Source organism: Salvia splendens, chromosome 17, assembly GCF_004379255.2.
Source record: "Salvia splendens isolate huo1 chromosome 17, SspV2, whole genome shotgun sequence".
Lineage (NCBI taxonomy): Eukaryota > Viridiplantae > Streptophyta > Magnoliopsida > Lamiales > Lamiaceae > Salvia > Salvia splendens.
Genome location: NC_056048.1, coordinates 1,747,148 through 1,771,399, shown reverse-complemented (window position 1 = coordinate 1,771,399; position 24,252 = coordinate 1,747,148). Strand labels below are relative to the sequence as shown.

The following is a 24,252-nucleotide window of genomic DNA, read 5'->3' as shown; positions in this document are numbered from 1 at the left end:
AATTTTGTTCTCATATTTCATAAAATATTATGAGGACATATTAGAAAGTATTCGTTCCAATCCCACTAAAATTAATGCGATTTAATCTTGTGAGAATATTATATATTATTACAATCCTATTTTAATAGTACTCCTATTTTTGACCATGATATATGTGCATATATTCATATCTTTCAGAGAATCTTCTAGATTTTAATTTCTATATTGAATGATTTTGAATTTATCATATTTTTATTATATTTAATTTATTTTAAACTGTTTTAGAACTAGGATTTAGAAGTTCTAAACAAAGGTAATCATGAGCAATATAATGAATGATGGTTAATTACAATATTCTATATTGTATATGTCAAGATCAATTTTTTAGACTATATTATTTGCATCAAATGAGTTAATTATATACATACTCCTATATAACAAAATGGGAAATTAGAAAATATAAACAGGTAAAATGCATTTAATTATGGGGATTTTTATTAATTTGTTTGATTCTCTATAATAATTACAGGTAAGTACGAAAATATCTATATAAACCACTTTCCCCTCTACCATCATTTCATCATTCTCAATAACATAGTGATAGTACATTCTATTCTATTTGTAGTTTCACAAATATACACAAACTGCTATTTTCATACTTATAATTAGCTCTTATGTTAGCTTATAAGCATTTGATGGTAGTAGAATTGACATTTTTTTCTATGTTGGGGAATCCACACTCTACATACAGAAGGTGAGATAAGAACGATGAGACATGTCTGACTCCCTGCATGGCATCAACAACACTAATCCACTTGATGGACCAGTCAAGTCGAGTGGCGTGCAAGGAGCCAAACATGTTAAAATCATTTTTTTATTGTTATTATTGTTGTCATTGTTTGGATTTGTAATTGTGTGTATGATTAGAGTACATATTTATAACTTTGAAAAATGAATACATATGTAGTGAAGGTGGATGTCAAGAGAGTTCGATGTGCCTGGCTCCCTGTATGCCACTTGGTAGCACTAATTCGATAGACGAATTTGTTGAATCGATTGGCGTAACGGGAGTCAAGCACGTCTTGAAATGATGTCTGTCAAGAGAGTAATTGGATGTGCCTGGCTCCCTGTATGCCACTTGGTGGCACTAATTCGATAGATGAATTTGTTGAATCGAGTGGCGTAATGGGAGTCAAGCACGTCTTGAAATGATGTCTCTTTAATTTCTTGGAATTTGATCGAATCAGTGACTTTATTTAGTTTGAACTGAAAGATATATAGTAGTATGTCAAATAAATTGAGGAATCATTTTACATATATATATGATCTGAATTATATTTTTATTAGATTCAGTTGCTACTTTAGATAAGCAGTCATTTTTATGTTATTACTCCACAAATTCAATGGGTTCTTGAAGTTATTTTTTAAATCTTGGGCATGATTAACATTTAAACTTTATTCTGTAATAATTGTTTATTTGATTCATTGAAACTTGAGATTCGTGTGAATGTATGTAACAGTGTATTTATTGTATCTAAAAAGTTCCCTTTTGAATTAGAGTATAATTTAAATGGATTAATTGATCCAAAAACCCACTTTTCTTCTAAACCCAAATGTCATCCTTCTGCTTACAAAACCCAATTATATTTGTTCACAAGCCATCTCAGATTCTAAGAATATTAAGGGGTCCAAAATCAGGAAATTTACAAATGAATAAAAAATAAAGACATACTCATGTAAATTTTTATATTTATTTATTTTAATAAATTAAAACTACAAAACATTTAGGTCATGTTCTCCTATCTTAACAACGCTAATTTAATTTGGTGCTGATGGAACTAATTAATTAATTGGTATTAATTTGTTTCTTTGTATTTTATTATTATTCTGATTAGATATGACCTTTGCTTTCTTCATTGTAATCTACATAAAGGGGCTTGGGATCTCGAATTAATCCCTAAAATAATGGCAAAAATTTATTCTTTTTTAATTGACATGGAAGTAAAGTTGCTATATCATAGTAGTGGAGTATTTGTTAATACATACGCATCGTCACAGAATCCTTGGGACTATATAATAGTACTACTATATACTTTTATTTAAAAATTACTTTGTATTAACTTTGCATTAATTGAAGTTTTCTAAAAAATTATGGGATGATAAAAATATTCGCGTTGATAATTGGTCTCGTACAACTAATTCACTATAGATTAATAATACTAGGCAATGGTCACTAATTTATTTTTTCCACCATCATCGATTAGATCATTCATTAAAAATTTTGATCAACTAGTTTTATTTTCATGAAATTTAGATTTTTATTGTCATTTTAATCTCTTCATTTATAGTACTTAATTGTTGGTCCTTATCCTCTCGAAATTACCAACATGCGTCTGACCTTACTTCAACAACCTCAAAAAATAATTATTTAACCTTCGTTTGCATGGAAATTAATCACAATTAAAAAGTGTATTAAACTAAATTTCTAGTTGAACTATTAAATTAATAAACTGCAACTGCTCTATTCATGCTTAACTGGAATGAAGTCACAATTATTGTAGAAGTCACAACTATCACAACCATGTACGTTGTTTATTATTTGTTGTTATAATTAAAATAAATTATTATTATTATTATTATTATTATTATTATCAATGTTTAGGATTGAAGAAATGGGGAAGTATGATTCACCTAGATTTGAGATAAAAAAAAATAGTGATTGCCAAATCCATTCAATTCAGAATTACTTAAAAATTCTTCATCTATCTTCCAATCAATCAACACACTAAGTTAGTGCTAATATCTTTCAAAATGTTACTCCTATGTCCCAACTCCCATCAATTTAATTTCTCATAAGAAAATATATCTAATATTCTTTTGATGTTAACCAATCATCTACTTTATCCTTATTTATTGAGGAGTCGCTAATAATTAATTAAATGTGACTTAATAATCTAATTTAATCGGATTATATATAATAGTATAGTCTAATAATCATTAATTTGTAAGCATCGAGGGGTAGAATTTTGTCACTATTAGGTTAAAATTAATTGTTTAACTTCTGGTCTAGAAAAATAAGTAGATTAACTAGGGATTAAATAATGACTACGGATCACATGGAAGGATGCTTCTATTTTGGCTTAATTAGGTTTCATAAAAATAAAAATAAAATATTTTAGGGGACAAATTCTGTGGCAGAGAATCCCAGTCTTAGAATTGTTTTTTTGTGGGTATTTCGTTTTATGCACGAACATGGGTTAGGTGCTGTCTCTACCCAAAATTATACAATGATTCAAAATCACTAGAAAATGTAAGTGACACTAGGGTTTTTGGGGATGGACCACCACAAATCTTTCAAATAAATAACCTCTTTATAATTTTAGTTTCAGATGAATTACTAAATTTTGAGTTTGTGAATGATAGAATTGAAAATTTGGCAGTACATATGTCTTTACTTAGTTCTATTGTAATTACCCATAAATCTATATGATTTCTATTATAAAATCGATTGGTGATATGATAAATGGTCAATGAAACTTATATATTAATTTCAGTTATTTCTTTATATTGACGTGGAAATGATTATAGTAGTTATTTTTGTTTCATTTGTCAACAACTTCCCTCAAACCAATCAAGGTGAACTTTGGAGAAGTTGCACTGTTTTTAGATCGGGCCGAACCAACTATCTATCGAACTGACACTAATTTAAAACTCAAATATTCTGCATTGAGTCAATCATTTTTCAATTTCAATTCAGATACATTGCTAAATCAGTTAATTTTTAGCCCAAGGACCGTGACCTGATTTCATGAAGTAGTTCCAAGTCTCTTTTTACATCCATATAAAATATTGTTATATATAGTTTTTTTGTTTTTACTTTTTACTTATTATTGTTTTTATATAATTACTTGGGACTTAAATTGTGTAAATCTACTTACTCTCATATTTAAGTAATACTAACGGATTAAAAATACAATTTACCCACCAATTGCATCATTCTTAAATACCTCACTCCATGTGCCGAAAATTAAATTGTTGCAGAACTCGGTAGCAAATCTTCAGTACCGCATGACCTTGTCATGTAATAATAATAATTCACCATTAAGTAAAGAGCTAAACAATTACCTAATTAATTGGGATTATATAATTCATTTTTTATTTAACCATTATATGTGAGAAAGTGAATTGCAAAAAATAAAGAGGTCGATGATGTGCTCGAATGCGATTGGCCCGCTTAAAATTTTCCAAATTTTCAAGTATACTAGCTAGTACTTCTATAATACTTCACACTGTATATTGTCACACACCCACACACACACACACATATATATATATATATATATATATAAATACTATAGACGTTTGTGTGTACATTTGTGCTGTATGATGTATCTGTATACGTCTACATTTTTAAAAAAATAATTTAATTAGTGAGACATTTCTCGAAAATTGATGGGAGCAAAAAAAAATACTAAAAATGTGAATGTCGGGCAATTATGTACTCTACAATAATGCACATTTAATTAGTTCCCTATAAAATCAATATTTTTTCCTGAAATAAACACAAGTCAAAATTAGTTTTTCTTAATTAAAAATGATGAATAATGTTTTATTTATTTATTGCATTTATTCCAATATACTAGTAATTCAAACTCCCAAATTATTTATTGAAGATGAAATATCTTTTTAAATCGCATTTCATTATCGAAATGATTATTTAATTAGCTACCAACGTTTTTGAATGGTTCTCCGACGATTGCGGCTACCTGCCGCCTCCATATTTCAATTACAATTATATATAGATATTCTATAAAAATGACCTTTCCCACAACTCTTTAAATTAGTCGAATAATTGTGCTAACAATTTTACACTCTGCAAAACAACAAATTGAGTGATAATTAACTAGATAGATTGAGATTGGCAAGGAATTAGCAACAAAATAGGTAATTTTTATATTGTTGCACATATTTCATCCTTTGGCCTTTTCATGTCTTCATTTACACTAATTATACTCAAAACCATCTTTAAAACCTTCTAATTAGGGGTGTTTGGTTTGCAAGATTGTATCCCAGATTAAATATGTAGGGTGTTTGGTTCATGAGCTTCAATCCCACAACTCAATCCTAGATGGATAATCATGAGATAATTAGTCATAGCTAATCCCATATGACTAAAATAATCTCACTTGGTATTATTTTATCTAGGGAACCGAACACCACCTTAGAATATTATTACTACTAAAACAACTACAAATAAACATAAATGAAATGAACATATAAATTGTCTACCGACGTATAATTGCATCGGGGTTGATGTCAATCAAGCAAATGAGTTCACTATATAATTTTCAGACGATGACATACATTTGACATATTTTGACGTATAGACCATAAAAATGAACCCTAATTCAGCTGAGTGTAAATATAAACAATACGGACATTAAACTATCGCAGTTAAGGGTGCTCGACCCCCGACCCCAAACCAACTCATTAGAAAATTAGACCACCGTGGTCGTGGATTTATTCACTTCCTTTCACGCTGCATACTCAAACTCGGAGAGACTCAGCAATTACATCATCAACTTGCTCACACCTCTCTTTCTCTCTCTTCAATTGGCTGTTTTATAAACCACAAGTCAGCGATTTCCTCTCTCAAAAAACTAGGTTTTCATCTCTTCAACAACTGCAACACTAAATCAAGTCAGAGAAAGATCAAAAACTGCATATGTTCTTCGCTTCTATTACTTTGTTGCAATTAATCGAAGTTAAATGATACGCCGCCGTCGATTATGTGCAGCTTCGTCTTAAATCGGATGGAGAATTACGATCAAGGCGATCTGACCGACATAATCAGAGCCACCGCCGCCGTCACCGATTCCAATCCGCCAGCCCAAACCCCCGCCGCGGCTGCTGCGGCGGAGTGGCGATTTCCGAGCATTCCGATCGCCTTCTCCGCCGACGAATTCGGCGATCCGTTCGCACACCTCCGAGATCCGCTGATCCACGAAATTGCCGCCTCATCGCCGCCTCCGCCGCCGCAGCCAGGATTAATCGGAAATGGAAATCTAGGTCAAAAGATTAATCTCGGCGATGAGATGAATAGACCTCCGAATCTCTTCTCGAGGATGCTCCAGATCTCGCCGGAGAAACTTCCACCGTCGCCGCGCGATTCTCCGGCGCCGAATCGCTTGATTGAGAGCAATTTGCAGATCTCATCACCGCGAAATACGGGAATTAGGAGAAGGTGGGAATATAATTATCGATTATTCTTTTCCTTGCGATGATGGTTGTTAATATCCTAATCCATAATTAAGGAGTGATTGATTACGTAATTAACGAGAACTGCAAAACACCATTGAAATCGGTAAGACTTTTGATTAATTAAGTGTTTCTATTACTATCACATGTTTAGAATTAGAATCTAAAAATTAGCTTTCTTTTTTTTAAAAAAATAATGAATTTATTGATAATCAGAACTTTTTATTACAAACACAGTTTTTTTTGTGTCAAGTCTTTCAAATTCTCCACCACTTTAGGCTTTTAATAAAGAAGAGATTCGTGTTACTAAATCACTCACTAGAGATATACATGTAGCAATTTATTTATTTTTATAGTTTCAACTGATTTTTGTTAATTTCCATGCAATGAAAATGATAAGAAAAAGCCAAGCAAAGAAGGTGGTTTGCATACCGGCTCCGGCGCCGGCAAACAGCCGGCAAAGCGGCGAAATCGTGCCTTCGGATCTTTGGGCGTGGCGAAAATACGGACAGAAACCGATCAAGGGTTCTCCCTATCCAAGGTAACATCGATGCACATCTCAAATAGTATTAAGTGTAAATAAGATTAATTTGAACTTTTGTATAATTATCAACTGAGTTGCGTTTTATTTCATTTTTCTTTTAAATTAGGGGCTACTACAGATGTAGTAGCCCGATGGGATGTTCGGCGAGGAAGCAAGTGGAGCGGAGCCGAACAGACCCGAACATGCTGGTGATCACATACACGTCGGAGCACAACCACCCGTGGCCCACTCAGAGAAACGCCCTCGCCGGCTCCACCCGAGCCCAGCCGTCCAAAACCGCCGCCACGAAAACCTCCCCCAAATCCACGAACACGAAAGATGAGCTGAAGGAAACAAGCACGGAGCCTGCCGCCGTGAAAACGGAGGTGGATGAAGCCGAAGAAGCGGAATTCGACGACGGATTGAGCTACAAGCCGGCGTTGCCGGAATCCAATCAATCGGAAGACAGCTTCTTCGACTCTTTGGACTTGCTTTTCACGCAAGGGTTTGACGGCAAGGGTTTGGATCCCTTTGGATTCATTGATTCGATGCATGATTAAGTGAGTTTTTTTTTTACACTGGTGAGGGTTTTCTTTTTCACATCTTGTTTTTTCAATTTACTGTATTTTGTTTTGTTTATTATTTTTAACCTAGACTAAGGAAACGTGGAATTTATTGTAAATAATTGAGAAATGGGAGAGTGCTGGATAAATGGGAGCAGTTTGTGGATGGGACAAAAAGGTGAGGAACAGAAGGTTTGAGCAGTGGAAAAAAGTGCATTTTTATAAGACATGAAAGGATAGATCAATAAAAGGATTATGATGTGGGATGGGACTCCAAATATTCCAAATATATGTATTTATAATATGTTAGTGGAACTTTAATTATAATACTCCTATGTAATATGGAGTACTAATATTCCAAATATATTATGCATAAATTATAATATTGCAAAATTTGTGTGGATTTCAAATCACCAAATTGAACTTTTTTTGGTATTTAAAATATTAAGTCACTTGAGATTTAAAAAAAACAAATCTTGCTCTAATTTTATCTTTTACACATAGGTTCGTATTTTAACAAAATAGTACTAGTATTTTTCAACAATTACTCCCCAAATAGTGTCTACAAAATTAGCGAGGTATCAAATCCATCCATCATCAATTCATTGGTGATGAGATGATTTTGTACCCCACTGCAACTCAAGTCGTTTCATAAAATGGAAAATTAATTTAAAAAGGTCTTAAGTTCTTGGATTTGATTTTATTGGGGTCACGAAGCATTATATAATGTTACTCAACTTATGTGTGTGTGACTGTTTGATGTGTGATTATTTTGATGGGATATCTCACTATTGTATTTCATACTACCATGCAATAATTTTACTTAAAGTCGTGCTTATAAATCATCTAAGAAGTAATTTAAAATTCGTTAGATTATTAGCTTTTCACTTGTATTAGAATAACTAAATAAGGAAAAACTGCTTTTCACTTGTATTAGAATAACTAAATAAGGAAAAACTATGTTGTGTGTGTGAGTAATCGCCTAAACGATAAAATGATAATATTCATTTGACTATAAAAAATTAAGAAAATACTTTAATTTCTTAATAAATTAAAAGTACCTTTTTATTTTAATAGAAATAAAAAGATAGACTATTTTTTTTCATTTTTGTTGACAGAGGGAGGGAGTACCAAGTATTTTCTTGAAATCTTAGTCAATTAAATAATACATATTGGGCTGCCCTTACGTGGAACCACCAAGTAGTGCAAAGGCCCAAGCCCACCAAATATATATATATAAAACAATATATCATTAATAATAATAAACTTATTACTATTAATTGTGAATCTAATAGAAAAAATATGTATACTATAGAAGCAAAAATATATAGTACACAAAATTTTAAATATAATTTTAATTTTCATCGAGAATATATATTGTTTTACCAAGATGCTCCTAGTAATTTAAGTTCCAAAAATAAGTAGAAGGTTCACACAAAATCATTCAATTCATGCAATTACGTGATTCTTTAATTTTCATTTCACATGAATTTGCATAATACGAAATTGTGTGAGCATTTGGTTTTCGCGTGACCGCAATTTTTTTACAATCTTGTTAATTTTATTAATAGTCATCCTACACACAAAATTAGTTGCAATTTATATCATTTTCAACTCTAGCTACAATTGTATATTTATTCATTAACTATGCCAAAATGACTATTTTCACCATTGCTAAAAATCATTTAATATATTATTATTCTATTGAAAAAATAGATCCTATCCATTAAAAAAGGGAAAATAAAAGAGATTAACTACCGTTCTCAACTTCAGCAACCGCCAAAAAACCTAACTTTTAACCGTTTTTTCAGTTCCTGAATAAATCCAAATTCCTCTTTTCCCTCTCCAAATATCCAACCATGGCAAAAAACCTCATCATCTTCAAAATATTAATCAAAATCTCAATTGCAATCCCCACCGCATCCCCCGCAACGGTAGTGGAAGACCTCAACAACCTCCAGCCGCCGCCGGATTTCAACGCCACCATCACAAACAACTGCTGCCGCAACCCCTCCCTCCGCTACTGCAACTCCTCTGCCCCCCTCAACCCCTCCCCCCGCCTCGCCCCCCTCTACCTCTCCTTCGATTTCTTCTGGAGATTCTGCCCCTTGACTATCCAATCCGTCGATTTATCGAATAATTCGTTGATAGGAAGCTTTCCGGGAGATGTTTGGGGTGTGCGCAGATCCAGTCGCTTGATTTGAGCCTCAATCGACTCTCCGGAGAGTTTCCGGTGGAGATGGTCTCGTCGTCGCTCCCGAATTTGACTTCTCTCAATTTATCGCACAATGGCTTCTCCGAGTGTAGGGTTTCGGAGGCGCGGTTCTTTGGCCATTTTAATTCATCGGGTTTTGTGCATTCCGGCGTGATTCCGGACCACCGGGAGCTGAGGATCAGGACGGTGGCGTTTCTGGTCAGTTTCCCAGTTGCAGTGGTCGCCGTCGTCCTGTTTTTCATGTGGCTCTGTTTTTGGCGGGAAAATTGCTGGAGGGGGAATTTGAATTCGAGGTGAGGGCGGTGGAGGAGGCGATTGGCGGATTATTGAGGCGGAATTTGGCGGGAAAATCGAATTCGGATTTGGGTAGGGTTTATAGGGGTGTTTTGAGGGATGGGAGGGTGGTGGGGATTGGGGGTGTTTATTCGGGGGGAGAAGGCGGCGGCGAAGGAGGTGAGGAGGGGGTTCGTGGAGAGGTGCGGGGTGATAGTGCGGCTGAGGTACCGGAACGTTGTGAGGGTGTTGGGGTGGTGCGATAGCCGGAGATTTGTGGCGGTGGTGATGGAGTGGATTGATGGCGGTGGCGGCGGGAGGAGGAGGAATTTGGGGATGTGGATTAGGGATTGTGTACCGCCGTGGAAGCAGAGGGTACAAGCGATCGCGGGGATCGCTGGCGCGGTTCGTTATTTGAGTGGGGAATGCCCTCAAATTGGGTATAGTCTTAGGGCGGGAGATGTGGTGGTATCGAAAAACAGAGATCCGGTTATAACTAGATTTGTATTCGACGATGACGATGACGACGACAACGATAGTAATGGTGATCGTTGCTGTGCAAAGAGTGAGTTGAAATAAAGTTGTAATATTTTTTTTTATGTTTTTAAAAACTAATTGTTGGTGTTTTGTAGGAATGTGTGAGTTTGGGGTGTTGGTGTTTGAGATAGGAATGTGTTAAGGAACGAATTCCTTAACGTCGATTTCCACACAAAATCAAGAAACGAGATGTCGTCGTTGTCGAGCGCCCAACGTTGGGTCGTGACTTGGACGGCAAAAAGGGGCGGTTGAGCGCGAGATCAGCCTCGTCGGCAACCTTAGGAGATGTTTCTTGTTTGCTACTCAATTGAGCCAAAAGAATGATAATTTCATATATTGATTGACTGAATAAAACGATAACAACCTAGCCCTATTTATAATACTATAATACTAGCTTAGGGAACAAGAAACAAATATAAGAAAAGATATGCAAATCCTAATATATCTAAACTAATTAATACTAATCCTAATACTCGTATCAACTCCCCCACGGTTAAAATCCACCTTGTCCTCAAGGTGGGAACCACGAACCAAGGACAAGAGTTGAAAGCAAAAGCTTGGCGAGACGTCTCCTCCTGGATCAAACGTGTATCGAACCGCTGAATGTCTCCCTTTATCACCTCCATAAAAAATCAATAAATGTAGACTAATGTGGTCATCCAAATTCAACGCTACAATGGAAAGTTCTGCCACACATTCATGAATGCTCAAACACGGCGTGTTATTTCGCAGAGGAATTAACCTTGCATCGGCGTCGAGCGATGGTAATCGAGGCTTCATGCTTGTAACATCACTGACACTGACATCCACATAGACACCAACAATTATGCGGGAACCTGTGTAAGCACCATCTTCTTTCTTTCCCCAACAATTCTCAACAATAGATTTTGATTGCAATTGAACAACCGGGAATGAGGCGATGACCTTTGGCCCTTCCTCAATGGAAGCGTCCTCATCTGCATCGTCTAACGATGAAACTCATTGGTCTTCGGGTCTGCCATCTCTACCTTCCCTAGATCCATGATTCTCACTAGGCAATCGAATGACAACATTTAATACAGATTCTGTATCCAAATTGTCGGCATCACTATCCTTGGTCTCCTTTGTTGCTGTCTCTAATACAGAGTCCTCAAAATCACCAAGCTCATCTTCGCCGTCGTCTGTCGGGTATCCCTGCTGCTTGTGCAATCCAGACTGGTCCCAACAGGTAGGCGAGCGCAAAGGCTGATACGGGGTCTGATTGGTCACCCGCGCGGGCTGACCGTACATGTCACGCGGTGGAAGGCTCAAGTAGTGGGGCTGGTGGCAGACAGAATGGCCTCGCGGTGCTCGCACCTCCTCCCGATGGTGAGGCCGGTCCCAGCACATCTCCACGCGTCGGGGCCGGTGATCTAAGGATGGGTAACTGTGGTCCTGCTGCTGCGTTGGTGGGTCCCAGCACGTCGGGCGGTGTGGCCGCATTGCGTGAATCGGGTGGCGATCGAACCCTAATTGGATTCGTTGATCCCCATGATCAAATAGGTGGCCCCTCTCGGCATAGCCACCACGGCGTCGAGGGCGCGCATCCTGCGCGCAATCGCGGTACCCGATGGGCGAGTATCCCGTCCGTGGGCGACGATCAGGTGGATCCAAGCGGCGTAAGACGTAGGGTGGTTGTTGGTAAGAATATATCTTTTTTTTTTTTTTGATTGCTGAGATTTGGGTTATGGATGAACGAAGACGGAGGATGAGCTCTGGATGAAAGCACCAGTTGTTAAGGAACGAATTCCTTAACGTCGATTTCCACACAAAATCAAGAAACGAGATGTCGTCGTTGTCGAGCGCCCAACGTTGGGTCGTGACTTGGACGGCAAAAAGGGGCGGTTGAGCGCGAGATCAGCCTCGTCGGCAACCTTAGGAGATGTTTCTTGTTTGCTACTCAATTGAGCCAAAAGAATGATAATTTCATATATTGATTGACTGAATAAAACAGATAACAACCTAGCCCTATTTATAATACTATAATACTAGCTTAGGGAACAAGAAACAAATATAAGAAAAGATATGCAAATCCTAATATATCTAAACTAATTAATACTAATCCTAATACTCGTATCAACTTGTTAAGAGCACAATTCTCTTAACGAAGAAATCATGCGATTACACTCGCAACACACCAATCCGGCGCCCCGAACGTTGGGGTCGGCGGCTCAATTCGTGGCTGGCGCGGAGAACTTCCTCCGTCGGCAGTCTTCAAGGTTTGATAAGGAGTATTGCACAAGTAATGTGGGCAAATTATTTCTTCATTCAATGAATAAAAAGATAACAACCTAGCCCTATTTATAATACTAGAATACTAGCTTAGGGAACAAGAAAACAAGATATGAAAATATACTATGAATCAAAAGATATGGGGAATAAAAAGATAACTAAATATTTGGAGAATCCTAAGATATAGGGGGATCGTAACAACTCCCCCACGGTTAAAATCCACCTTGTCCTCAAGGTGGAGACTACGAAGCAACGAAGAGTCGAACGCAGAAGCTGTGGCGAGTTATCTCCTCCTGGATCAAACGGACACGATTGTTGTTTCAATCTCCAATAACCTACTATTGTGTATTCGATGTAAACCTCCTCAACGAACTTCCTCATGATCGTAACATGAAAGGGCTTGTTATCAAGTTCCCCCATCCTCTTCACACCCATACGAGTGTATATTGACATGTCTTTCAACCCATTAATCATACCTTCACGAGCATCATGTAGCTCATCTTTATACCGATTATGGAGCTTCTCTGGTATTGAAGGAGACCCGGGGGACCATGTATCTGCATTCACTCCCTTCACATATGTCTTTGCGAGACAACCATCGAAATTTAATGCTGCAGCTTTACTTGAATCATGATGACCCTCATCCTCAACAATTTTATCCACCTCTATAGCTCGTACTTCCTCATCTACTACTTTCTTCTCGTTGAGCCGCAAGTCAACTTGATTTAACACTCGTGAATCACCTTCAACTCCCAAGGGCATCTCTTCACAAGAAACAAGCTGCGTCGCCGGGCGGATAATTGGTAGATGCGAGGAGGGAGGTGGGACAACAACATATGCAATCGGTGGTATTGCTGAGCGTTGGAGACTTGTCGGACTGAGCAGCGGCTGCAGCACAACCGTGGGCTGCTCGTGGCAGGATCGGCTTTGGGTTGTGGCTGCCGGGGAATTGCTAAACCGATTGAGGGACTCCATATGTGCAGTAACAGGTTCGTGTTGCTGCCTATAGGCGTCTTGACGCCGCTGTGCGGGCCAACAACTTGGGGGTGAGCATTGCGGTGGCGGCCCGCCGGGAGGCTGTTCGTAGCAGGTGCGAAAACGAGTAGGGTGTTGGGACCCCCGATCGAGCTCCTGTGGGTAGCGATCCGTCGGCCTTTCCCAACTAGAGCGCGGTCGCATATCCGGGCGCGAGCGATAGGGTGCAGTCGCCACGCCGAACTGCGGAAAGTGGCCCCCTCGGTTGTGTAAATCGCGGGCATCACCACGCCGGCGTTGGATACCCCTACCACTGTCCCGCCAGCCGTGGTTGAAGGGCCAGGGGGCATCCTCCTCGGCCGTCCACCCGTTGCGCTGGGAACGATGCCCGTCAAAGTCTGCCTCATCCGAAAAATAGGGTGGATCCGGGTAAGGGATACGCGGCGTCCCCAGCTTATCAACGCGCCTATCCATCGAATCCAACAGGAACTCCAATCTATCGAATCGAGCCATGATCTTCTCAAACCCTAGCGACAAGGGGTTGCCCGTCCACGCTGTATCGATGTAGGTGCGCGACATTATGTAGGAAGAGCTATGGCGAGAATACAGTGGCGCTGATAATGGGAAAAAATTGGATGTCGATGTCCTTCCACTTTGTAGATTACAAAAAAAGGCTAGCTATGGTGATGGGATCGAATAATGGATTGAATAATGTGGATTTTGGTTTGGTAGGTGGAGTTGGTGGTGATGCGGAGGAAGAGTACGGGATGAAAGCACCAGTTGTTAAGAGCACAATTCTCTTAACGAAGAAATCATGCGATTACACTCGCAACACACCAATCCGGCGCCCCGAACGTTGGGGTCGGCAGTCTTCAAGGTTTGATAAGGAGTATTGCACAAGTAATGTGGGCAAATTATTTTTTCATTCAATGAATAAAAAGATAACAACCTAGCCCTATTTATAACACTAGAATACTAGCTTAGGGAACAAGAAAATAAGATATGAAAATATACTATGAATCAAAAGATATGGGGAATAAAAAGATAACTAAATATTTGGAGAATCCTAAGATATAGGGGGATCGTAACATAATGAATAGGTGGGATTTGGGGAGGAGAGAGAGGGAGAGTGGGGTTGTTGAGTGGGTGAAGGTGAATTGCGCGGGAAATGCGGAGGATTTGATCGACGAGAGGGTGGAGAGGACGACTGAGATGGTGGCCGAGGCGGCAGAGATGGTGGAATTAGGGCTGATTTGTGTGGATTTGTCGAGGAGGCGACGACCGAGTTGGGAGAAATTCCGGCAAGTGCTTTTGACGATCTCTCGTCACGCACATAGAGGAGGAGGGCATGGGCATGGGCATGGGCATGTTCATCACAAACAACATTAGTAGATTCAATGGCGATCTAAAAGGCCATGGTCGATAGATCTCAGAGCGTGCTAGGAGAACTTTACTATTTGGACTTTTGAGGTGCTCCCGGTTTTATAGTGAGCCAGTGAGACAACTAACAATGAAGGTTTGAGTTCATTTCTATCTTTGTCCGTCATGCATTTGCTAGTTACGCACTAACACGAACCTTTTTCGTGTGTTTGACTTCACGAATTTCATTTATCTGTGATTACATAATTTGGATTTATAATGTGTTAAGAAACACGAGATGTAATTTGACGCCAATCTATTCACACAATTAATCACATGACCATATTCTTTGTTAGTTGATTTTTTTATGAAAAAAACATCATTTTCAAGTAAAAACAAGGTAATATCTTAGTAAATGCACTTATGTAAGATAACTAAAATGTGTTGTAAATGCCAATACTTGTTCTCTTTTATTTTTCTGTTAAACATTTCAAAGTTAAAAGGCTATCATACACACAAATACTAAAATAAGGAACTAATCAAACGCTTTAAAAATAATCACTAATCCATTCACTAATTTTGCTTTATTGTTCATTCGAAAAAAAAAAATACTCCTTCCGTCCCAACTAAGTTGATACATAACTTTTAGGCACAAAGATTAAAAAATTATATTGAAAAGTAGAAGAGAGGAATAAAATAGGAAATATAAAGAGAGAGTGAAGTAGATAGTGGAATAAAGTAAGAGTGATTGAATATTTTATTTTTTTATTGAAAAAGTAAATGACTCAATTTAATTGGGATATCAAGGAATACAACTCAATTTAGTTAGGACGGAGGGAATACTTCAGTTACATTTGCACATACAAAAACAAATAATTAGAAAAACGGTTATAAATTATCCTAATTATTAGGATGATAGTAGTTACTCTCATAACCGCCATCCGATCCCACGTTCTCTCTCTCTCACACATACACACACTAGTTTGCTTTGTTAAGGTTTTAACTGACACTCTGACGGTAGTTAAAAGACACCATCCTTTTCCAGGTGTACGGATTTTATCTTCTTTTTTTAAAACTCACACTAAATTCCATAATTTTCTGCTGTCGATCATCAATGGCGCTGAGCTACTACCCAAACTGGCCGGAGTTCTCCGCCGCCATTGATGATCCCGACCTCCAATCTCTCTCATTCAACCCCGACGACTATTTGGTGGACCCCAACGACTCCTCCTTCTGCAACTCTCTCCTTCTCTCCGACTTCGATCACACAACAACTCAACCTCCGCCATTTTTCCCTCTCTCCAAACGCCAGAAGTTTTGTGATTCTCAGCAATTTTTTGATTATCAACCCCCGGAATTTTTTATTCCGGCGCCGGCGCCGACGGAATTTCCGGCGGCGGATTTTGGCGTGAGGGTGAAAGAGGAGAGGGGCGGCGGTGGGAGTTTGTCGGCGCAGAGCATTGCGGCAAGGCAGAGGAGGAGGAGGATCACGGTGAAGACGCAGGAGCTCGGGAAGCTGGTTCCCGGAGGGACGAAGATGAACACTGCGGAGATGCTGCAGTCGGCCTACAAATACATCAAATTCTTGCAGGCGCAGGTTGCCCTCCTCGGGTTAGCTGGCTCTCTCCATCGGGAGGTACTTTAATACTCTCTTCGTCCCAATCAAGATAACTGTATACCTTTTAGACTGTATAACTAGTAAACTTTAATAGGATGTAATTAGTAATTTCTTGAATTCTTAGATTGTGAATAATCTTCCTTGTCTAAATCTTCTACTACTAAAAATTGTGTTTTGAACACTTTTTTATGCTTAAAAAATACTCTTTCTATACCAAGCCAAATTTAATTGGAAATAGTACTAATTATTTTCTTGAATTCCTAGATTTTAAACAATATTTCTTGTCTGAATCTTCTAATAAAAATTGTGTTGTGAACACTTTCTTTATATGCTTAAAAAAGATTCTTTTAGTAGCAAGTCAATTTTAATAAGACGAACTTAAAGTAAAACGAAACACAACTATTTGTCCATTTTTCATGAATTCTTAGATTGTGAAGAATATTCCTTGTCTGAGTCTTCTATTAACATCATCCAATCTTCTAGAAGGTCAAAGAGGAATCTCCGTTGGAAGATGAAGAGGAGTTTCAGAATCTTCTAGAATCTCCACTGATTCAAGAAAAGCTATACTCAACTGAACATTGTCTGGTTCCACAGAAGCTAGTGGAACAACATCAACTGCTCAAATCCAATCCACACTTTCTGGAAATGGATAATTGATCTCAATTTTCAACGCTTCTAATTAGTTTCGGATAATCTCGATTTTGGAAGAGAATAAGATAGTTTAGTTCTGATTTAGTTTAGGCTAATCTTGATTTATGATGTTTTGTTTTTAAGTCAAACAACTACTTATGCCTTTTTTTGTTTAATTCCTTACCAGTTAGGTTAGGCTCTTTACTAAGGAAAAAATGTTAGTAATTTTTTTCTCAAGTGTTATAACTATAAGTCTAATATTATTGATATATAATCAGCATTAATTCTCGTAATTGCTTTCTTTAAATCGTGACAATTAACATCTTATAACCGCAAGAAAAAGAATGCACTATTTATGATCAATTTATGTTGGCGTTTGGGATTGCAGATAAATGAATTTTAGGAGAGTTTTGTGTCGTTGTGTGTGTATATTTTCAAATTCATTTAAATTAAAAAAAAATTCGCAATTCACATAATCATCCCTATAACAAATATCGTTGTTGATTAAAATAATATTTAGAAAAAACATAAATAGTGAAATTCGCTAGTTAGACGAAACAATTCGATGAGGAAATTTATTTTAGATAATTTTAAATACTTAGTGTATAGCATTGATGAAATTTTTTTAATTTCCACATTTTACGCATTACCTAAATACTTTAATCTAAAAAGATACAAACATTTGAAAACCAATCAAAACGCAGCGAAAAATATTTTTATTTTTCGTGAGAAATAGGAATTTAGGATGATACAATAAATAAATTTCTAAAAATTCGGAAAATAGCTTCTTCTGCTTAAACCCGCCTTCCATGGCAGCTGAAAACCCCTCTTCTCTTTCTTGCTAACGACGATTGTAGAGAGAGAAACTATGTTTTTTCTACCGCCTCGTAAAATTTTGCTTAGTCCTTCCTCGAAGAGTAGCAGAATTATTGCCATGGGTTCCAAAAATTTTCTGCTTCAGAAATCGCCGGCTGCTCCGGCTACTTACGCCTGCTTACAATCGCTCCATGATTCTTCTAATTCTTCGCCGAGAACACTTCTTTTTGACTCATACAGTCGGAAATGCTCGAGGCTTTTTGCTATTCCGAAGCAATTGCAGCTGAATTACCAGAGGGCTAATCGCTACAGTTATACGCCCTATTCCGCCATGCCTATTCCGAGACCGAGTGAGTGTTTGTTTTGTTAATTATTTGCTTCTTTGATAATTTTTCGTGTTTGCTTGTTTTATTGGATGAATTGATTTTATTTATAATTTCACGTGTTTTGGAGTTGAATGAATTTATTTTAATGATAAAGCTCTTGTTTTTAGGTTAATTGAATGCGGCATCTTTTGTTTTTCTTGGTTAATTGAATAAATTGGAAGGGTTTGTGAATGTCTAACGATGAAATGAGAGGTAGTTTTGATAGGAGTGGATTAGGAAGATTATCTGCAATGCGGTTTTAATTAATGCTAATTTTATTTGATTTGTGTAGTTTCTGATGTCAATGTTGAGACTCTGGAGAAGCAATTCGTTGATGAAAAGAAGCTGATGATGTTAAAGCAGAAGTTACAGGAAATTGGAATTGATGGCAGTTCGTGCAAGCCGGGACAATACAATGGTTTAGTTTGTCCAAGTGTATGTGATTTTTGATGTCTCTGTGTTCTCATGTTTTTGCTCTGTTTTCTTTTTTCTGGAATGAATGATCTGCTGAAGTTTTTCTTAGCACCGCGTTAACATAAAGCTGAAAAATCTCTTCACCGTCACGCAGAATGGAATGTCTTTAGGATTGTAGGAGTACATGTATAAGAGAAACATTTATTATTTTAGTTCGACATTTGATAAAGTAAAATTATAGAGATGCTGTAGGAGTCAGTTGCATTTCGTTTATTTTGATTTGCCCATTTTGTAGTGTAAAGGCGGGGAGACAAATGAGAAATGCCTTTCGCTTCGTGTCACTGAAGATGGGTAATTCCAGCATTCATAAACTGTTACCCACATCATTTGTTTTCCCACATCATTTGTTTTCTTGTTTTAGTCTGAGTAGCTGCTCATTGATATCTTCCTGTATGTCATAGCGGTGCAGCAGTGTGGACCTGCTTTCGCGCTAAATGTGGGTGGAAGGGCGCTACCCGTGTAAACTTTTCAACTAAGCCAAGCTAAACACACCTGCTTATTCTTTCTCATTTTCTCATGCTCTTGCCCGTGTGCTCCCAGGCCTTTGCAGGTGTAAACTCAACTTATTCAGCTATGAGTAAAACCAAAATAAAGCAACCAAAAAGAACAATCACAGAGGAGAGTTTAGGACTGGAATCTTTGTGTAGTGAGGTAATTATTGTTACTTAATAGCACCATTAACGTCTTTGTACTCTCCTGCTCTATGTCAACTTCAGAAATTAGCTGTTGTTGAGTATACTTTTACTTTGAGTCTGGATTTTTTTTCAAGTATTCTATGATTGATGTCAAGTAAAGAAGATCTTCGATCTGCAAGGAATTTTTTGTGTTTCTGTTCAGTGCCTTATTGATTTTCAGTTACTTTATAGGCTGCTATTATATGTGATTATTTTTTAGTTGTGTTTTGCTACTCCCCTTTTGTGTGTATTATTTTGCCACTATTGAACTAATTATTTAGCCTCCACTACAATAGAAGTACTAGTTTATTAACAATCTGATGCATTATGTGAGATGAATTTGTTCTTCCAGCTACTTGCATATTTTGCTGAGCGCATGATCTCTGGAGAAACCCTACGGAGAAATGCTGTTATGCAGAAAAGGACGGGAGATCAGGTGCAAGAATCATATTTTTGTTTTGAGAATGCTGCAATTTTATATGGTAATAAACATGATCAAGAAGTCATCTTGATGATGTAAAAAATATTGTTCAGTCATTAAGGGTAACTCAAACTATGTTATAATCCGGCCCCAAAGTTTGAAGTGCTTGGCCCATGACAGGAATGTCTTATTGGGCCTCCATGAGGACTATTTGCATCTAAGTCTTTAATAATCATATTATCATACTGTTAAACTTCTTTTTGTAGGAATTTCTTGACTGACTAGTGACTTCTGATAATTATTTTGGGTAGATTGCTATTGCTTTCACTTACCAAAGAAATGGAGAGCTTGTAAGCTGCAAGTATCGTGATATTACCAAAAAGTTTTGGCAGGTATGTTTTATCATGGGTTCTTGGTTTATGGCTTATTCCTCATTGATCTTCTGACTTCAAAACAAAATTTGGTGCCCATCATTGTTATCACTTTCTTGATTTATAATTGGGTGATGTATGTTTCAACAATGTCATCTTATAAAGTTCTATTGTTGATACAGGAAGCAAATACTGAAAAAGTATTTTATGGACTCGATGATATAAAGGAAGCAAGTGACGTAATTATTGTAATTACTACATTTTTCTACTGGGTATATTCAGTTAAGGGTAACTAGCTGAGAACTAATATCTTTATGATCTGATATAAGGTTGAGGGTGAAATGGACAAGCTTGCTATGGAAGAAGCAGGCTTCAAGAATTGTGTGAGTGTTCCTGATGGAGCGCCTCCAAAAGTTTCGGCAAAGGAACTGCCCACAGAAGAAAAGGTATTCTTTTCTATGTTATTTTTGAAGACTGCCATTTGGTTACATCTTTTTCCTCTGTTTTCTATCATTTGAAGATCTGAATATTCAACTTTTTGTTTGGCGTTTTAATATTGTATATTAATGCGAACTCCATTTTGAATGTCTGTTTTGCTTTGACAGCTTATACATCTCTACTGGCCAAATTTGTGATCCAACCATGTGTTTTATGATTTTATCCTCAATAATGTCAACAAAGTTTTTGACCCTTAATATTTTCTATATCCTCCCTATGTTACATTTGTTTGAGGGGTTTGAAATGGATAGATTTTGACCCCCTCCCCCTCTCCCTAAAATGAGCAAAAAAAAAGATATATCATGTGTTTGGAATCCTTTCATTCCAAATGATCAGTAATGGATCTCCTATTTTGATCTACAAATTCATCATCCTTATTTGGATGCAAATACAGTGAACTTTTTGAGTGATCTCTAACTTGATTACTGAAAGTTTTGGTGTCCTTTGCATCCAAATTTTGTGCTGCATATGAGGGGTGTCGATTTGTTGCTGAGTTTAATGGGTAGGATAACCCCTTTTTTCATACCATCTGTGATTTGCACTTTCTGATATGTATGCAGCACTACAAGTAGTTACTTCTTTCCTCAGGTGCTCTCTGTAATACTTTTAGATCAATGGCAGTGGATGTAAATGCATTATTACGTGTTAAAGAGTCTCTTAATGAATTTGATGTCTGACCTTTCCTAATCTCGTTGTATGTATTCTTTGAAGCTAGGACACGAAGTATCAGTATCTATGGAACTGCAAAGAATATACTGAAAAGGTTCATTATGTCATCACTTAGTTATTTTTCTTAATTATGCATGCAAGTGGCAGAATATGACACCTTAGTTGTTCTGATTTCAAGGCATCTCGCATAATTCTTGCAACTGATGGTGATCCTCCTGGTCAAGCCTTGGCAGAAGAACTTGCACGGCGCCTGGGAAGAGAAAGGTATTCATAGTTAATCCCTTGTATGTGTTATCATGTTTATGGTCTCTTCTGAAAAGCTAAGGAAATCTTGGTTTCTTTGGTTAATCAGGTGCTGGAGAATCAAATGGCCAAAAAAGAATGATACTGAATATTTTAAAGATGCAAATGAGGTTTGAAATTTTGGCACATTAAAATTTCTGCAAGCAACTATTATATCTTGTTTATTCTGAAACATATCATCCTCTTAAATGACGATATAGTTGCATTCATGGTCTTTCTCTTTACTTTCTTCTCTTGTGAATATAGGTGCTTATGTATATGGGCCCTGATGCACTAAAGGAAGTCATTGAAAACGCAGAGCTTTATCCAATAAAAGGGTTGTTTAATTTTAGGGATTACTTTGACGAGATTGATGACTATTATAACCAGTCTCTTGGTTTTGAGCTTGGCGTTTCAACAGGATGGAGGGCCCTCAATGAATTATACAATGTAAGTATGATAACCGAATGCAGTTGAGTTTACAAGGCAGTTTATGCTTGTCTACTACCTTGTCTGTTTCTGTTTATTTTCTAAATGCCTTCTCTGAGACAGGTTGTGCCTGGGGAATTGACAATTGTAACGGGGGTTCCAAACTCAGGCAAGAGTGAATGGATCGATGCTCTATTATGCAATCTCAATCATAGTGTAGGCTGGAAATTTGCACTATGTTCAATGGAAAATCAGGTAACCTTTTACTTGAAAGTTTTGGTTGTTGTAAAGTTATCAGCATCATTCTCCCCATATATGACAAAATTAGTATATTTTATCAAGAGCTAATAATTGTGATGTTTCATAATTTAAAGGTTAAGTATACATACACGAGAGAGAGAGAGCTCTACCTTTTCTTTTGAACTTCATACGTGTAATGATGTAACCTTAAATATCTATCTCATTTATGATATGATTCATGGGTTTCTAGGTTAGGGAGCATGGAAGAAAACTCTTGGAGAAACATATAAAAAAGCCTTTCTTCGATGTTAGGTATGTGATTGAATTGTCCAAACTTTTCTGTTGTTAATTTGTTTTGTAGGATACATATCATACTATCTTACAACAGTAACTTTATTGTGTATTCTCACTAGCTGCTTGCCTGCTTTGCCTTTGTTTCTGTTTCTGATAAACAGGTATGGGGAACATGTTGAGAGGATGAGCACCGAGGAACTGGAGCGAGGAAAGAAATGGCTCAGCGATTCATTTTCTCTAATCAGGTTACTTCGTTAGGTCATATGCTTATGTTGCTCTACTGCTCAAACATCTATCTAGTGCACGTAATGCATACTCATTTAGGTCATACTCATTATTTTCTTTGTTCGTATGGGTGATGAAACAGGTGTGAGAACGATTCCCTTCCAAGTATACGTTGGGTTCTTGAACTCGCAAAAATAGCAGTTATGCGCCATGGCGTTAGTGGGCTCGTAATTGATCCATACAATGAACTAGATCATCAACGCCCTCCTAATCAGTAAGTCATCTTGTTTTCACATCAGAGATTTCATGCTTGAATGTTACCATAATAAATCATTTGCATTACAACTAATATATAATTTTCACTTTGGTTTAACATGACTACTGATTATATTGAAGATAAATTTCTGACAATCAGTAAATATTGAAGAACTGAAATGGTGAAAAACATGTTTATGTCGTTTCTGATACTTATTTTCTAACGCATCATGATATGGAACAGGACCGAGACTGAATACGTGAGTCAGATGCTGACCCAAGTGAAGCGGTTTGCTCAGCATCATTCATGCCATGTTTGGTTTGTTGCTCATCCAAGACAGGTTAGACCTTGCAAAAAAACCTCGTCGACACTTGGTTCTCTCGTAATTTCCTCGTAATAACCAACCTTTTATCTCAACGTGCTAGTTGCATAATTGGATTGGAGGCCCTCCGAACATGTACGACATCAGTGGGAGCGCTCACTTCATAAACAAGTGCGACAATGGAATTGTTATCCATCGTAACAGGGACCCGGACGCTGGCCCCATGGACTTAGTTCAGGTATCCACAATTGTGATGTTACTACAACTCCTGACACTTATCATACATCTGTTACCAATTCTTGAGCAAGTTTTTACGATTTCAGGTTTGTGTGCGGAAAGTACGTAATAAAGTTATAGGAACCATTGGAGACGCCTATTTGTCATATAACAGGTACAAACCTTCTCCTCTATTGAGTGGCGAAAATCGGCTATTGTGATTCTGTGTTTCTGATAATTGTGACAACGGCCTATCAGGGTTACTGGTGAGTACGGGGATATTGATGTGACGGGCCTCCTATCTAAGCGCAAGCGTGGTCCTTAAGGTTCGAGGTTCGTTCTCAGCGAGGAGCTCGATATTCATTGGTGAAGGTATTATTGTTAATCTATGTTATGGTTATATATATATGGTTGATTCCAGGTTTGCTAGCCAATTTTGTGTAACGTAGAGCAGTAGGCTTGAGATTGACATCATTAATTTCTGTATATATTTTGATTATTACTTGCTAAATGAAGGCTG

The 24,252-nt window shown here is 37.4% G+C and overlaps 4 protein-coding genes across 5 annotated transcripts; all 4 read left to right on the top strand.

Annotated features, from left to right (window-relative positions):
• Positions 1-5,450: 5,450 nt before the first annotated feature.
• On the top strand, positions 5,451-7,643 carry LOC121773777 (probable WRKY transcription factor 35). 2 transcript variants are annotated; one of them, XM_042170696.1, is made up of 3 exons: positions 5,451-6,223; positions 6,644-6,778; positions 6,888-7,643. In XM_042170696.1, the coding sequence occupies exons 1-3, from the start codon at positions 5,769-5,771 to the stop codon at positions 7,318-7,320; spliced, it is 1,023 nt and encodes a 340-aa protein (XP_042026630.1). In that variant the 5' UTR covers positions 5,451-5,768; the 3' UTR covers positions 7,321-7,643. The 2 variants fall into 2 exon arrangements, with proteins under 2 accessions (XP_042026630.1, XP_042026629.1); XM_042170695.1 differs by having other exon boundaries at positions 5,453-6,223; positions 6,638-6,778.
• Positions 7,644-9,931: 2,288 nt separating this feature from the next.
• LOC121775410 (probable L-type lectin-domain containing receptor kinase S.5) lies at positions 9,932-10,390 on the top strand. Its single transcript, XM_042172492.1, has one exon. The coding sequence runs from the start codon at positions 9,932-9,934 to the stop codon at positions 10,388-10,390; it is 459 nt and encodes a 152-aa protein (XP_042028426.1).
• Positions 10,391-16,046: 5,656 nt separating this feature from the next.
• Positions 16,047-17,207, top strand: LOC121774691 (transcription factor bHLH53-like). Its single transcript, XM_042171555.1, has 2 exons — positions 16,047-16,568; positions 17,046-17,207. The coding sequence occupies exons 1-2, from the start codon at positions 16,047-16,049 to the stop codon at positions 17,205-17,207; spliced, it is 684 nt and encodes a 227-aa protein (XP_042027489.1).
• Positions 17,208-17,969: 762 nt separating this feature from the next.
• LOC121773510 (twinkle homolog protein, chloroplastic/mitochondrial-like) lies at positions 17,970-24,243 on the top strand. Its single transcript, XM_042170385.1, has 21 exons — positions 17,970-18,346; positions 18,654-18,796; positions 19,071-19,126; positions 19,237-19,294; positions 19,376-19,486; positions 19,862-19,945; positions 20,242-20,322; positions 20,484-20,549; positions 20,631-20,747; positions 21,515-21,562; positions 21,647-21,732; positions 21,821-21,881; positions 22,018-22,200; positions 22,303-22,434; positions 22,670-22,731; positions 22,875-22,958; positions 23,081-23,212; positions 23,438-23,534; positions 23,620-23,754; positions 23,840-23,907; positions 23,991-24,243. Exons 1-21 carry the CDS (start codon positions 18,049-18,051, stop codon positions 24,055-24,057), a joined length of 2,169 nt encoding a protein of 722 aa, XP_042026319.1. The 5' UTR covers positions 17,970-18,048; the 3' UTR covers positions 24,058-24,243.
• Positions 24,244-24,252: the final 9 nt, after the last annotated feature.

What these genes read in the sequence shown, in the direction of transcription:
- LOC121773510 (XM_042170385.1), top strand. Translation starts at nt 18,049, where the DNA reads ATGTTTTTTCTACCGCCTCGTAAAATTTTGCTTAGTCCTTCCTCGAAG. An exon ending in GGTGGAAGGGCGCTACCCGT is followed by an intron (nt 19,295 to 19,375) that starts GTAAACTTTTCA and finishes GTGTGCTCCCAG; the next exon opens with GCCTTTGCAGGTGTAAACTC. An exon ending in ATTTTAAAGATGCAAATGAG is followed by an intron (nt 21,882 to 22,017) that starts GTTTGAAATTTT and finishes TTGTGAATATAG; the next exon opens with GTGCTTATGTATATGGGCCC.
- LOC121774691 (XM_042171555.1), top strand. Translation starts at nt 16,047, where the DNA reads ATGGCGCTGAGCTACTACCCAAACTGGCCGGAGTTCTCCGCCGCCATT. An exon ending in CTGGCTCTCTCCATCGGGAG is followed by an intron (nt 16,569 to 17,045) that starts GTACTTTAATAC and finishes AAGGTCAAAGAG; the next exon opens with GAATCTCCGTTGGAAGATGA.
- LOC121775410 (XM_042172492.1), top strand. Translation starts at nt 9,932, where the DNA reads ATGGGAGGGTGGTGGGGATTGGGGGTGTTTATTCGGGGGGAGAAGGCG.
- LOC121773777 (XM_042170695.1), top strand. Translation starts at nt 5,769, where the DNA reads ATGTGCAGCTTCGTCTTAAATCGGATGGAGAATTACGATCAAGGCGAT. An exon ending in AATACGGGAATTAGGAGAAG is followed by an intron (nt 6,224 to 6,637) that starts GTGGGAATATAA and finishes GAAAATGATAAG; the next exon opens with AAAAAGCCAAGCAAAGAAGG. An exon ending in AAGGGTTCTCCCTATCCAAG is followed by an intron (nt 6,779 to 6,887) that starts GTAACATCGATG and finishes CTTTTAAATTAG; the next exon opens with GGGCTACTACAGATGTAGTA.